General features: G+C 66.9%; 2 protein-coding genes across 2 annotated transcripts in view; both read right to left on the bottom strand.

The window, feature by feature from the left end:
• Positions 1–4,930: 4,930 nt before the first annotated feature.
• Positions 4,931–15,165, bottom strand: part of ZFYVE28 (zinc finger FYVE-type containing 28) — a 42,085-nt gene continuing 31,850 nt past the window's right edge. The window contains exons 9-13 of the mRNA XM_059677355.1: positions 10,281–10,414; positions 7,837–7,953; positions 7,561–7,665; positions 5,668–5,771; positions 4,931–5,251 (exon numbers count right to left, since the gene is read on the bottom strand). Of these exons, the coding sequence (XP_059533338.1) occupies positions 5,120–5,251; positions 5,668–5,771; positions 7,561–7,665; positions 7,837–7,953; positions 10,281–10,414 (592 nt within the window). The 3' untranslated portion in view covers positions 4,931–5,119. The remainder of the gene's footprint in view (positions 5,252–5,667; positions 5,772–7,560; positions 7,666–7,836; positions 7,954–10,280; positions 10,415–15,165) is intronic.
• LOC132222418 (uncharacterized) lies at positions 12,378–14,817 on the bottom strand. Its single transcript, XM_059677362.1, has 2 exons — positions 14,151–14,817; positions 12,378–14,040 (listed from the first exon to the last, which is right to left on the bottom strand). The coding sequence occupies exons 1-2, from the start codon at positions 14,214–14,216 to the stop codon at positions 13,477–13,479; spliced, it is 630 nt and encodes a 209-aa protein (XP_059533345.1). The 5' UTR covers positions 14,217–14,817; the 3' UTR covers positions 12,378–13,476.

Here is a 15,165-nt window from a genome sequence, read left to right as displayed (position 1 = left end):
AGCACTGGCCCTGCTTGCAACTGCTGCTGGTGCTGGCCCCAATCGCTCCTGGCTGTCGGGAGAGCAGCGGACTGGGACCCGTGGCAGGAGGGGCAGGGCCGGGACACAGAGCATGGGCCAAGACCCGCCTCTGTGCCTAGCAGCCTCCAGGCCCACAGTCCCTTTCAAGGTGCACGAATTCGTGCACTGGGCCCCTAGTAAAACCTAGGAAGACGGCACACTTTCAGTCCTAGGACGTGTTGAATGCGTTAGTTGCATTTCCTTGTGTGTGTCCGCATCTCCAACCCACAGATAAGGAAACTGGGAGTCCTGAGGTTCAAGGGTTGGCCAGGGGTTCACCACAGTCCCAGCGGAGTGGAGGTCGGTGCAGGGGTGGTGACACAGCCTGACTCGCTGGGGTGACAGCCACAGCTGTGTGATGAGAAACGGGTGCACCCAGCAGAGGGCAGGGCCCTTGGGGGTTGGAGGCCGTGGATACTTCCCTGCGGACATTAAACACCCCTTTGATGTAAGCCCCGCACTTCCTGCTCCCGCCCCACAGCCACCCCGGGGCCAGGGCAGAGCCCTAACAAGAGGCAGGCGCTGTCCTCCCCTCCTGGTTAGTCTGTAGGCTGCTCAGGGTGCAGGGGGGAAGGGGGCGCCCAACTCTGGGAGGGGCGGGTGCATTCTGGGCTTTGGGGCCCAGGGGGCGGGGCCTGTGGTTCCCACTTGCGGGTCAGCATTCTGCCAGGTCACCACCCCTGCCCTAAAGCTGCACGTCCTCCTTCGGGATGCCGGCTCCTTCCCGGCGGGGGGGGGGCGGGGGCAGCGGTGCACCCGGCGGGCCGCGCAGGTGATGGGGGTGATGGTGGGAGCCCCGTGCCTGCCACCACCTGGCCTGAGACCAGAGGGGGTCGCTCCCACCTTGCCTCCCTTTGCATCTAGGCCGTTTCGGGGACCCCTCCCCCAGCCACGCCGAGTGCCCGCGGGGCTCCCCGCCGCCTCTGAGTGTGGGCCCCGCGCACCGCAAGGAGTGGGGGGAGCAGGCGGCCGGGTCAGCAGCCTGGGCGAGGGGCTGGGCGCGGGCAGAGGCTTCCGGGTCCCAAGCGGAGGGGGCAGCCCAGGAGGTGGCACTGAGTGGGCAGGAGGGCAGGAAGGGGGAGGGAGCGGAGGGAGGGGCAGGGGGAGCAGCGGGGCGGTGAGTGGGACGGGCCCTGGCCCGGCTGCGCGCCTGCGGGCTGAGGGCTGAGCCGCAAGTCGGTGCAGGGAGGGGGCGGGACCGATGGAAGATGTTACTGTGGGAGGGTGTGCGGAGCGGTCTCGCTTGGGGCCCCACGTGGGGGCGGGGCATAGGCGCCCGAGGGTCCAGCTGGTTGACCCAGCCCCCAGCAGGCCGCGCAGAACCCCCAGGGCCCGGTTCGGTAGGACAGTCTGCGGCAGGTGCCGGTCCCCTCCTCCCTGAGCCCAGGCTGGGCCAGCTGCCTCCTCGCCCACCGCCTTCCATGCGCTGGCTCTTCCTGCCCTCTCTGAACAATAGGGACCATGGGGGTCACCCCAACACCCCTCTCCAGGTCCTGCTGCCTGGGCTTCTCTGGCCTGTCCCCCCCGCCCCCCCCCCCCCCCCATGCTCAGGTGGCTCTAGTGCCACTCCTGGTTCCAGGGTAGAGGCCTCCTCTCTCAGGCTGGATGCCCTGAGGACCTCAGCCCAAGAACCCACCCAGCTCCCCAGTCCTGGGTCTGGGTCATCAACAGCTTCTACCCCAGAGGCAGCAGGCCAGCTCAGGGGGTGTGAGGGCGCAGAGGCCTCTCAGATGACAGGGTCCTGAGTGGAGGGGGTGGGACAGCAGGGTCAGAGCGGCGACGCTGAGCGCTACTGCCTCTGACGGCGCTCGGGTCCCAGCAGCGGGGCCCTGGCCTCTGCCCCACCCCCACCCCCTGCGAGGTGTCCACACCACACACCTGAATGTCCTCCCTGCTCAGAACTCTCCATGGCTCCCCAGTGCCCTCAGGAAGTAGCCTGGCACTTGGTGCCTGGGGTGACCCAGCCATGTCCCCGTCTGAGCTCCCCCCGCTGGGAGCATCACCATTTGTAGACACTCAGGGCTGTCCTGTGCCTCTGTAGCTCCGGCACCCCGTTCTCCACAGCACCCCGCTCACCCACCCCACAAGGCCCAGCCGCCACAGCCAGCTCAGTGACCCGGACCTGCAGGCCCACGGGCAGGGCCGGTCTGGAGTGTCTGGGTGCCCACCCTTGCCCAGCTCAGGGGTGGGCTCCAGCCTGAGATCCCCTCCCCATCTGGGAGCAAATGAGCCCACAGCCTTGCTCGTGTCTGAGTGAGCGACTGCTCCGTGCAGGCCTGGAACCCGTTTCTCCCGCCTCAGAGCCAGGAGAGGTTCTGACAGGCTCGCTGGCCCCTGCGAAGGGACCGACCTGGGCTCTGCTCTGAGCATGTGTGAGGGCCGGGGCTGGGGCCACCCCCCGGCATGTTGCCCTGGGGTCCAGTCCCGACCAGGACCCCTCTCTCCCTCTCCCTGAGCCATTGGGTTGTGCCTGCCCTGCCTGTGGTCTCTGCTGGGCCAGGACCCTCTGGACCCTCCACCCCCTTAAGGAACCCAGAGGCTAGGGCCTGGCCAGCGGGTGTGGCTGTGCTGGTGTCCTGTCTGGACCTGGAGTGCCCGTCTGCAGTGGGGGACCCCTGCCGGCAGCACCCCAGCGGCCCCCAACACCTGGTCATCAGGCCACTCTGGGAGAGGAGGCGAGTGGATGGGCGCCCCCTGGTGGCCATCGGGGGCTATAGCAGGGACCCTGAGCCACAGAAAGGAGGGGGAAGGACCCCCCAATCCTGCCCCACCCACTTGGCCTTCATCACCTTCTTCAGACATCATAAGTCTTTTCCTTTCACGCGCCCCTCACCCCCGCCAGGGTCACACAGCCAGCTGGGGTGGGCGGCTGCCCACCTGGGGTTTCCCAGGGGATGTGGGCGGGGCCGGACAGCAGGCTGGTTGGACCTGAGCATGTCTGTGGGGACAGATGAGCCACAAATAGGGGCAGGCAGCAGGGGCCCCTCCAGAGGCCAGGGAGTGTGGGGGGTGTGCACTGGTCTGAGCGGCAGCGGGAGGGGTGGACCGGTTGGGGCTTCCCCGTTCTCCTACCCCAGGGCGGCCTCCTCACAGCCAGGCATGGTGACTCTCTGCCCTTCCTCCCCCACCTCTGAGCCCCCTTGAATAGGGGCCTCTGGGTGCTCCCTGCCAGGCCCCTCATCTTGGTGACCTGCCCCCTGGGCCCTGAATCGCTGGGGGTGGGGGTGGGGGGGTTGGGCAGCCAGGCCCCTCATCTTGGTGGCCTGCCCCCTGGGCCCTGAGTCGCTGGGGGTGGGGGTGGGGGTGGGGTGGGCAGCCAGCCCAGGGCCCCTGACTGTCACTGGAAGCCTGAGGAGGGTGCTGGTGAGCATGGGGGCCTTCTCCCAGGCCCGTGTGTAGCCCAGAGCAGGGTGAGGTGGGCAGTCCAGGAGGAAGGTCCGGCCCAGTGCCCGATGCGGGTGGAGGGCCTGTCTCCGGAGCTGAGACCCCGGAAGTGGCCCCAGGCACAGCCCCAAGGCCAGTGCTGTGACCTCCTCAGCACAGGGCGCTGGCCGGCCTCCCAAGCCCAGGGCCTGGCTGTGCTGCCCACCCACTTCCCTGAGCTTCACTCCCCACCAGCGATGTGGGGGTGCTGCTCCCCGAGGCGCTGTCGTGGGGAGAGGAGGGGAAGCACTCAGAAAGCAGGGCCAGGAAAAGTGATGATGGTGGTGACGGAGAAACCGAGGCTCAGGAAGGCTGGCCTGCTCAGGGTGCCAGGCTGACTTATGGGGCTGACCCCCGCTGTGGGTGGCAGGCGGCCTCGTAGATCCTTCCTGAGCGAGGGGACTGCCTTAGACTCACCCCTCTGCACCCCCAGGGCCTGGCTCTGCCCCTGGGTGGCCAGCCCTGCAGAGGGCAGAGGGACCGCAGTCCCGGGGCAGTGGCCCGCTGGAGCCCTTGAAGGGGTGCGTGGGGGATGGGGAGCCGCCCTCCTCCTGGGGCTGGTGGGGAGGAAGCCGGTCCTGCCCTCGGACTGTCCCCCAGAGCCCAGAGCCCCCCAGCTCCCATGTTCACAGGGGCAACCAGGGTCTGCAGTCCGTAAATAGATTTATGGAAATGGTGTCCAATTACAGCATTTAGAAAATAAAAATACTCTCCATACAGAATAGTCACTCCGTCGTATACTCTCCCTCCCACGGAAACCGTCTCGTGTGTGTCCACGTTAACAGTAACCGGGTTTCTCCTATAAAAGAAGCAGTAGGTGTGTCTTCTCTCTCTAAAAATAAAGCTGCAACCCTCATTGCAATGTGAAGCCTGAGATTTAGCCTGAGGAGTCCCGCTGGGCCTGCGCCCGCCTGTCGGAGGACGGGGCCAAGGTCCCAGGGGTGCGGGAAGCGGGGGCGGCAGCGAGGGGGCGGCGCCCCGTGGTCCGTGGCTGCCTGGGAGCCCCGGCCTAAGGCTCCGGGGCCTGTCTGGGGGTCTCCACGCGGCCCCTCCCCATCCACAGGTGGGTGGGTGGGCAGGCAACACGGGCAGCTCGCCCGAGGGACCACTGGGCACAGTGAGGCGTGTGCTGCTCAGCCAAGGCCCCGAGGGGGCGGGCAGGGGGCGCGGGGGAGGAGGTGGGTGTCCCGGGCTCTGGGCACTGGTTTGGCAAGCGCGTGGGGAAGCCTGCGGGCACGGAGGCCCGGCCCTCTCCGGCGGGTCCAGGGTCCGAGTTAGCCGCAGGCGCTGAGGCTGCCCGGCTGCTCCCTGAGCTGCGGCCCAGCCTCCAGGCAGCAGCTCAGCCCCTGGCTCTGAAGCAGCAGGGAGGGGACCGGGCACCATGCAGGCCCTGTGGCCGAGTGCCCGAGTCCATGCCAAGTCAGAGCCGGGCTGGGAGGAGTCCCGCAGCCCCGTGGGCTGACCGGCGCTGGCCCTGCAGGTGGGGGAGCCCGCGTGGCCGGACAGAGGTGCGGGATGCTCTGGAAGTCTCCGCAGCAACAGCCCGATGAATGCGGGCACAACCCGAGGGACCGAGCGGCGGGAGCCCCGCGCGGGGGCCTTCCTGCCGGGGCGGGGCCGGGGTGCCTGGTGCCGGTCAGACGCCCGCCTTGTCGCTGTAGAAGGGCGTCACGTGGAACACGTAGCAGTGGGTGCACACGCGGACCGCCTTCACCTGCCCGTAGCGGGGCAGTGGGGCCGAGTGCGAGGAGCAGCGGGAGCAGAAGATCTGGAAGGTGGAGGGGGGGAGTGAGCTGGGAGGGTCCCCAGCGCCCACCTGTGCCGCACCCTGACCTTGGCCCCACCCAGAGAGCACCCAGAGGGCAGTGTCAGAGCCCTGAGCGCGGCCTCCGGCCCTCCCCCCACCCACCAGGCCGCGCATGCGCGGGCGGGCCCGCAGGAAAACCTGGGGCGGGTGGGGGCTCCAGGAGGCCGGGCTCAGGGGGAGTCCCAGGCCCCACACCAGGCGCTGCAGGCTCCTGTTTAGACCCCTGCCCCCCCCACCCCACCCCCGTTCCCAGCTCTGAAGCAGCAGGGAGGGGACCGGGCACCATGCAGACCCTGTGGCCGAGCGCCCCAGTCCATGCCGAGTCAGAGCCGGGCTGGGGGGGTCCCGCAGCCCCGTGGGCTGACCGGCGCGCCCACCTTCCCGCAGCTGCGGCAGTGGTGCTTCCTGCGGATGACCGTGAAGGGCGCTTTGCAGGCGGTGCAGAGGCTGCAGGCCTCGTCCGGGACCCACTCGGGCGGGTCTGACAAGAGAGCGGGGGGCGCGTCAGGCACAGGGAGGGGTTGGGGGGGCAGGTGGGCTGGGGGGGCGGAGGTGGATGTGCAGGAGCCTCTGGCCCAGTGGCCGGCAGCCCCCGCCCCCTTGTTTCCATCCGCCCTGGATGCATCCCTGGTTTCGGAAACGGGTGGCCTCCTGTGGGTGGGCAGTGCCGGGTGGGCAGTGCCTGTCGGTCGGACCCCAGCCTCACCTGGACCACCCTCTCCCAAGCTCTCCCGCCAGCTCCCATCTGGCGAGGCCCTGGGGCAAAGGTAGGGGCTGAGAAATAAAGGAGTCAACCCCTCACCCCCTCAATCAACACTGTCGGGCGTCAGGGGTCCCTGGCCCCACCCACCCAGGGTACCCCTCACCCCCTGCAGTTCTCAGGACCTGGGGCCCTGGAGGCCCAGGCAGACTCCCGTCCATCTCTGGAGGCCAAGGCTGGTGCCGCCCCTCCCCATCACCTGTGCTGCCCAGGCAGGGCCAGGGGCAGGGCCACCTCCTCCCACACGGTCACAGGGTCACAGGGTCACAGGGACCACCCTCTCCCATTCTCAGGGGCTCTGAAGTGTGGGAAGCAGTCACTTCCCTCCACCCCAGGCCCTGTGGGGCGCCATGGGCCAGGCCGAAGGTAGCAGGACACCCAGAGGGGGAGGCGCCCGGCCACAGAGGTGCTCAGAGGTCCCGCCCACCCTGCAGACCCCAGGCCTCCCCCCAGCGCCTCCCAGTGGAACTGGTGAAGGCCGCGCGGCCACGGGACACCCAGGGCCTCCTCGCCTCCCTCCGGCCTCGCCTTACCGGCCATCCTCCTAGGATCCCCTCAGCTCCCCCACACCCCAGCGGGGTCGGTTCTCACGCTTGCCCCTGACACTCCGTCCAACCCCTGCTGGACCCAGCGAGGCCCTGGACGGGCCCGGGCCCTGGGCTGCGCTGGGCCGGCCTCCAGCTCAGGCAGATGAGAGCACCCGGGGGTCCCGAGGACGCCCTGGCGGGGCCGCCCCTGACCCCGCTCGCCCGCAGCCTCCATGTGCACCTGTCCCCAGGTGCGCGGGAGAGGCCCTGAGCTGGGGACCTGCCAGGGGCGTCCGGGCAGCCGGGCACGCAGGGAGCGGTGTGACCTGTGGCCTATCGCAGGGTCAACTTCCGCCTCCCGGACTCCGGCCGCCTGTGACCCTGCTCAGGCCTAACTGCTCTCACCCTCCCAGCACCTCTCCAGGCTCCAGGGGGACGCATGCCCCCCAGAGCCTTAGGGTCCTCCCCAAAAGGTGCTGCCAATGCCCTAACCGCCCGAGCCTCCTGCCCTGACCAGCAAGCCACGGCTTCCAGCTGCCACCTCCAGGCTAGTGGGGGGCAGGGGTCCCCGATCTCCAGGCTAGTGGGGGGCAGGGGTCCCTGATCTCCAGGCTAGTGGGGGGCAGGGTCCCCGACCTCCAGGCTAGTGGGGGGCAGGGGTCCCTGATCTCCAGGCTAGTGTGGGGGCAGGGGTCCCTGATCTCCAGGCTAGTGGGGGGCAGGGGTCCCTGATCTCCAGGCTAGTGGGGGGCAGGGTCCCCGACCTCCAGGCTAGTGGGGGGCAGGGGTCCCTGATCTCCAGGCTAGTGTGGGGGCAGGGATTCCCGATCTCCAGGCTAGTGGGGGACAGGGTCCCCGACCTACAGGCTAGTGGGGGGCAGGTGTCTCTAACCTCCAGGCTAGTGGGGAGCAGGGTCCCTGACCTCCAGGCTTTGGTCTGGACAGAGAGGAAGCGTCCAGACGGGCCAGGGATCCCCACGCACCTTCCAAGTCCCCGTCCCGGGTCTTGGCTGCCAGCTCGGAGGACGACAGGGTCTCCTGGCACAGGGCGCAGTCCTCCAGGGCCGCGCCCCGCAGGGTCTGGGCGACTGGAAGAGAAGGGTGCCCACTGGGTCTACGCCCCAACACCATCCCCGGCCGCGCACCGTGGAGAGGCCATCTCTGCCCAGGGCTGGGATGCAGGCTTCTGGGTTCCCCCACCCCTGGGCGCTGGACATCCCAGTCAGCAGGCGGCAGAGCCTGTCCCGGGGGGCACTCACCCTTCCGGAACTTGTCCTTGTCGTCCATCTCCGGCTTGGTGGCCATGACCTCAAAGAGGGTCTTGAGAATACTTCTCAGGTCGCTGGCGTAGTTGGTCTGCAGCTGGTCAGCCACCCCTGCGGGGGGAGACGAGGAGGCGGTGGGCTGGCCGCCCGGGGACCGTGTGCCTGCAGCTGGTCAGGGCGAAGTAGCTGCCAGCCGGGACGTGGCTTTGGCGGAGGCAGGAGCTGGGTACGTCTCCTCTTTCAGGCCACCGCTGCGCAGTCCTGGCCCCTCCCTGCGGGGATCTCAGAGCCCGCACCGTGCCCACCCCGGCAGCACCGCCCCCGGCCACGGCCCCTCCCTGCGGGGATCTCAGAGCCCGCACCGTGCCCACCCCGGCAGCACTGCCCCCGGCCACGGCCCCTCACTGCGGGGATCTCAGAGCCCGCACCGTGCCCACCCCGGCAGCACTGCCCCCGGCCACGGCCCCTCACTGCGGGGATCTCAGAGCCCGCACCGTGCCCACCCCGGCAGCACTGCCCCCGGCCACGGCCCCTCACTGCGGGGATCTCAGAGCCCGCACCGTGCCCACCCCGGCAGCACCGCCCCCGGCCACGGCCATGCAGCACCTGGACATGCCCGCCCCACGGCAAACACCGCTGCCCCAAATACTGTGACTGCAGGGCCGCAGAGGACCAGCCGGAGGTGGTACCTGAAGCCCAGCTCCTCTGCGCCCCAGCCCCCCGCCCCCACCACATCGGGCAGGGAAACGCGACCCCACCCCCACTGGCAGGGGCTCCTTCCTTCCAGAAACGGGGTGGACCCAGCTTTTCCCCGTGACCAGCGATGCGGCTGTTTAGGGGCCACCGGGCTGTGCTCTGCAAAGCCAGGGAGGAGCGGTGCGCGCCCCAAATATGGACGCCCTGTGACTGCCCCCAAATGACTGTCCGCGGGAGTGACTGAGGCCGAGCTCCGGAGGCTCCTGGCGTGTGGCTGTGCTGAATGCCTGCCAGGCACCAGCTCCTGAGCCATCAAACCCACCGTGGGAGCCCGGCCAGCGTGGCTCAGAGGTTGAGCTTTGACCTAGGAACCAGGAGGTCACGGTTCGATTCCCCGTCAGGGCACAGGCCCGGGTTGCGGGCTCCATCCCCAGTGCGGGGCGTGCAGGAGACAGACAATCATTGATTCTCTATAGTCATCGATGTTTCTATCTCTCTCCTCCTCTCCCTTCCTCTCTGAAATCAATAAAAATATATTTATGGCAGTGATGCCTGGGCTCATGACCCAGGCTACCCTGCTGTGCTGGCTCCTGCCTCTTCTCTGCAACCGGGGCAGAGGGGGCACCAGAGGGTGAGGGGGCACAAGGGGCACCAGAGGATGTGGGGGCAGAGGGGGCACCGGAGGGTATGGGGGCAGAGGGAGCACCGGAGGGTGGGGGGAACAGAGGGGGCACCGGAGGGTATGGGGGCACAAGGGGCACCAGAGGGTATGGGGGCAGAGGGGGCACCGGAGGGTATGGGGGCAGAAGGGGCACCAGAGGGTATGGGGGCAGAGGGAGCACCGGAGGGTGGGGGGAACAGAGGGGGCACCGGAGGGTATGGGGGCAGAAGGGGCACCAGAGGGTGTGGGAGGAACAGAGGGGGCACCGGAGGGTATGGGGGCACAAGGTGCACCAGAGGATGTGGGGGCAGAGGGGGCACTGGAGGGTCGGGGGGCAGAACCCGCTGCAGGACAGGCACTGCCTAAGCCCCGCCCCGGGCGGGTGGGGAGGGCGTGCATGGCGGGACCCCACACTGTATACTTCTGAACCACCTGGGTTTGTACTCATTTAAAACCCACAAAACGGCCGAAACTGGTTTGGCTCAGTGGATAGAGCGTCGGCCTGCGGACTGAAAGGTCCCAGGTTCAATTCCGGTCAAGGGCATGTACCTGGGTTGTGGGCACATCCCCAGTAGGAGATGTGCAGAAGGCAGCTGATCGGTGTTTCTCTCTCATCGATGTTTCTGACTCTCTGTCTCTCTCCCTTCCTCTCTGTAAAAAATCAATAAAATATATTTAAAAAAAAAACCCCACAAAACGAAAGGAAACCGTGAACAAGGCGCCCTTTGCTCACGCCCTCTCTGAACCCCCTGGGGGACAAAACAGCCCCCCCTTTCTGTGAGCCGTGGAGGAAGGAAAGACAAACTAGTCAGGACGCAGACGGACCCTGACAGCGAACAAAGCCTGTTCTCTGCTGGGTGCAGGGCGCATCGCAGGGCGTGGGGCGATGACAAGACAGAGCAGGGGCCCGCGGGCAGGGCCGGGCACCCCTGCACCCCGACATCAGCCAGCACCCCCCAACATCATCGCATCATCGTCAGGATGTCACCCGCAGCCGACCTCAGCCCCGCGGGCGCTGGCTGCTCCCCCGAAGCACAGCCCACGCCCACCAGCCCGCACCGCCCAGGCCCGCACGTGGCACCTGAGATGCAGACGAACAGGCGGTGGATCAGGTCGTGGCTGCTGTGGAACCTGGACCGGATCTTCTCTCTCGTGGCCACGGGGGCCGCCTCCAGCACGGCCTTGTCCGCGGGGCCGGCCCCGGCCGGGGAGCCGCTGCACAGAGAAGCAGACACGGGGGTTGGGGGGCCTGTGCCTGGTGCTCCGCGGGGAGAACAGAGAAGAAACCGGTCTGTGTGGGCCAGAGGCTGGTGGCGTGGCCATCGACACAAGAGGCTGGGAGTGGCTCAGGGCCCGCCGCCCGGAAAGGGTCCCCCAGCTCTGTCTGTGAACCAGGAGGTCAGGGTTCGATTCCCAGTCAGGGCACAGGCCCGGGTTGCGGGCTCGATCCCCAGTGGGGGGAGGGGATGCAGGAGGCAGTCCATCCATGACTCTCATCACTGATGTTTCTATCTCTCTCTCCCTCTCCCTTCCTCTCTGAGATCAATAAAAAACATATTTTTAAAGAAAGAACACAACAGGTGTTGGTGACTTGGAGAAATCAGAGCCCTCGGGAGGCGGGATCTGACCGTGCAGCCCCTTCGGAAGCCAGCCCAGCAGTTCTGGTGCCGTGTGACGCCGCAATCCACCCTCGGTGTGCACCCCGGGGGCCTGGACACAGATTCACACAAACGTGTACACGCATGTCCACAGCAGCCCCGAAGCAGACCAGCCCCCCGTCCCACAGGGTCGACGGGAGAACAATGAGGCGCGGCCAGACAGCGGGATTCATTGTCAGCACAGCAAGGAGGCTCTGACCCCGCCACAGCGCCCGCACGGCCCGCCTGTGCAGGTCCGTTTCCCTGGGCAGTCTGGAGCAGCAGAGGGGGCGGAGCGGGGGTGGGGTGTACCCCTCCCCCCAGGAGGGGTGGCGGCGGGCCTGGTTCCTCTGGGGCACAGCGGCACCTAGTCCTGTGCGAGCCCAGCTGGGGAAAGGGTCCCCGCTACGCCACGGGCCCTGATCCTGTCGCAGATGCCGTGTGCGCGCGTCTGGAAAGCTAGGCGGGCACACGCGTGTGTGCGTGTATAAATAGATGTGTTGTCGCACGGGCCCAGGACTGTGCCGCGCCCCGGCGCCACGCCAGCTGCTGCTTTTAAAAGCTCCCAACAGAAGGCGCGACAGCTGGCGGACCAAAGCAGCGGGGACGCGGCTGAGGGAGCACCCCACCCCTGCTGCAACCCTCACGCAGCACCCCTCACGCTGCACCCCCCCACGCAGCACTTCAACCTTCCCTCCCGTCTCTGCCTCTGGGAGGAGGAGAGAGACGCCTGCTTCAGGGCAGCAGCTGCTCAGACTGGAATCCTGCTCCCCTGGGATGGAGGACCATGACCCTTGAGGCTGCGGCCTCCCTGGTGCCTGCCCCTCCCCCCTGCCCCCTCCTGCTCCCCCCTCCCCGCCCCCCAGGACTACCAGTGCCGACAAGCACACTCGCTCCAGCTCAAAGCCCTGCTTACCCCGGACTGTGGGTCCCCTGGTGCCCCAGGGAGCCGGGAGTCGGGCGGGAAGTGGGGCAGGACTGGGGGGATGCGGCCCTCCTCGGGCTCCGGGGAGGAGGGGACAGCCTGCAGCCGGGACTCTGCCAGCCCTGTCCTCCCGGAGCCGCCCCGGCAGGGTGTCCACATGGCGACCGGGCTGGGGAGGGACCCTCCCAGAGGGAGCCCGCCGCCTCATGCCGGGAAAGCTGGGCTGGATGGCCACCGGCACTGGGCAGGGCGGAGGGCGGCTGCAGGGCAGGGATTGGGGGGAGCGTCAAGGATGTGAGAGACTGGACATGAGCCCCGGTGGCCCCCTCCCTCACTGCAGGCGTCCCCGAGGCCAGCTGCCTCCCAGGCCGGGTGCCCCTGGATCGAGGGTGAGATAAGGACTCTCAATCTCAACAAGGGAGCCTGTTCAGGTCCCTAAGGAAACTGGAACCCCAGCTGGAGGGCGCGGAGAGCAGCCCCCGCGGGGAACGGGCAGCATGCGGGAGGAGCGCCCAGCGCACCAAGTCAGGGCACAAACCACAGCCTCGCCGGAGCGTCTCTGCTCCTGAGCTGGGAGACCCGGGGCGAGCAGCCGCAGCCGGGTCAGGCCCCGGGGGCCCCGACAGCAGGGGCCGAGGCCGGACTCCGTGGCGTTGCTGTGCGTGTCCTGCCCCAGCGCTGGTGCCACGGAAATAAGCCAGACGCCGAGCCAGAGGGGCGCGTGACCACGCGGCTCATGCGACGCGGGAAACTACGGACGGAAAAGGACAGGACAAATGAGCCTGGGTCCTGACCACAGAGGAAGCGGCTTTGTGGAGGAGCGATCACAAAACGATATTCGGTGAAAAAACAATGAAACTGCCCATGGGATCGGGGGTGGTTTTATTTCCCTCCTTCGTTCTCATTCATGTTTCCCTACGTTTCCACAGTGAACGGGGCCACGTTATAATGAGAAAAAGAGCGTCGGCGTTATTTTTGAAGGAGGCAGGAGGCTGGGAACACATGGTGGCAGGACGTCCAGGGACAGGCAGACGCACTTGAGACAGACGGACTTCCGTGTCTAGAAAAGGGCCTGACTCAGCCGGCTCTGCGTACGGAAGGTTCTGGATAATGAGGTGAGTCCACACAGGGACAACAGGGTTTTAAAAAACGCCACTTTTCCCAAAAAGGCTGATCTGTGACCCTGAAAAGGTGAGAAAGAAGCAGCAAGAAGAGCTGAGGACATCGGTTCCGGTTCCGCCGGGACAGCTGGGAGCACGGGGCGCAGGTTGGGCCGGGGAAATGCCGCAGAGGGGCTCCTCCCGGCTGGACCCTCCTCCAGGACCCGGACAGCCGGCCTTCCACTGGGCCCGGCTCCGCTCGGGGGGCAAACACGCTCCCGGAGGTGCCCTTAGAACAAGCAGACCGTCCCGGGCGTCTCCTTCATGGCTCCGTCTCCAGGTGTGGCCGCGGGTCTGAGGAGCCCGTGACCGAGTGCAGGGCGGCCTGTGTTCCCTCCCCAGGCACACACTGCAGGGGCCACAGGAGCACCTGCTGGGCAGCGGGCCTCAGGGTCAGATCAGGCCGACGCGGGTCCCGCGAAGGGCACATGACACAACGCCAGGGGGCAGAACGGGCTCGCGCTGCAGGCGGCTGGGCTCAGGCACAGCCTCTCGGGCCCGTCTCTCCGTCTGCCAGGCGGGGTGACCAGCTGCACCGCCCCGGGGCCGCTGCCATCACCGAATGCCAACCAGGTCCGGGCGTCTCGCCGTCGGAATGTTGTGAACTTCCTGCCTGTGGCTGGGCAGCAGGCTGCTTGATCTCATGCTTGTCTTCCCAACGCCCCGTGTTCCATCAGGCGCCCTGAGGTCGGCGCCCCGCCTGGTGCCTGGGTGGGTCTCCCCAGCCTCGCTCAGCCGCCCAGGAATCAGCCGGGTCCTGTGGGTGCGACAGCGCCACCTGCTGGCCGGATTCCCAGCTCCCCCGACGCAGTGCTGGGCCCGGGCGCCGCTGTCCAAGGTCCTGACCCAGACGCAGGGATGTCCTGTCCGGTCAGCCGGCCGCCTACCAGTCTTCCTCCCTCGGACCCCTGCACCTACGGACATCCCGGAGGATGGGGCGTCTCCCGAGGCCTTCCTGGGGCTCTCCGCGGGTTCTCTTCCTTTTCCCAGCTTCGGCGTGGGCACTGAGCCGATGAGGCCTGGGGGCTGAGGCGTGTCGTAAACGAGCCGTGTCCACGAAGGACACGTCAGGAAGGCAGGAGGGGGCTCCAGACAGCGCAGGGGTCCTCTGGCTGTCCCCTGAACACACAGCAAAAGAGTGGGTGCAGGTCAGTCACCGAAACCCACGGAGCCCGTCAGAGAATGCGTGATGTTTTCCGATCAGCCTGGCAGAAAAGCGATGCACTTACCGATCCACTCGCCCCGAGGGAGAGCCGTCCAGTAGGTGGTGGACAAAAAGTCGTCCCGCTGGCCATGGCTGAGGCAGCGGGCGCCGTCTCCCAAGGGGCCTCATCACAGAGGGACGGCGCAGGAGGCTGCTCCCTGCGGCCGCTCGCTCCTGGGAGCCAAGTCCGGGGCCACCCCAAGGCCAGCAGCCGGCGTGAGTGACGCGGGCCCAGCCACACAGCGGGCCCCAGGCGGCCGAAAGTGACAGTGGGGGCACATCTAGAATCTACCACGGGCAGCCGCCAGGCTCGGCCAGGAACGCTAGGCGAGAGGAGCGTGTGCAGGACGAGGCCTTTGCCAAGAACAGGAGGGGAAGCATGTGTGCGGGCTCACATGCACCACTGCTTCTATTTTTAAAGTTTTAGGAGAAGCTATAAAAATGTAAACCTGTTACTTCAGGAGAGGGGGCGAATGAGGGGAGAGACTGAATTCTCTGGTTATATCTTATTCCGTAGACCTGACGGGGAATCACGCAAACATTCCACCTAATTACATACAAATGAAACCCAGTGCAAACGCAGTGTCCACCATCTGCTGCTAACGGGAACAGAGGCACCTGCTGCGGCGAACTGGGGGCCTGGCCTCAGACAGCCATTTCAGGCGAGTCCCAGGGGCTGTGCCCGCGGACAGAAGAACGTTTAAACCAGCGGTTCTCAACCTCCTGGCCCTTTAAATACAGATCCTCATGTTGTGACCCAACCATAAAATGATTTTCGTTGCTACTTCATAACTGTCATGTTGCTACTGTGATGAATCGTCATGTAAATATCTGATATGCAGGACGGTCTTAGGCGACCCCTGTGAAAGGGTCGTTCGAACGCCAAAGGGGTCGCGACCCACAGGTTGAGAACCGCTGGTTTAAACAGTCTCACAGCACAGGTGAGAAATGAACCCTGAACAGGATGGTGGGCACGCAAACGGCAGCCACTGTGGCAAACAGGTGATAGCACCTCAAAAAGCTAACCCACGGCCCTGGCC

Source organism: Myotis daubentonii, chromosome 1 (assembly GCF_963259705.1).
Source record: "Myotis daubentonii chromosome 1, mMyoDau2.1, whole genome shotgun sequence".
Classification (NCBI taxonomy): domain Eukaryota; kingdom Metazoa; phylum Chordata; class Mammalia; order Chiroptera; family Vespertilionidae; genus Myotis; species Myotis daubentonii.
Note: the sequence above shows the minus strand (reverse complement) of the source record. Positions and strands in the feature narration are given on the sequence as shown.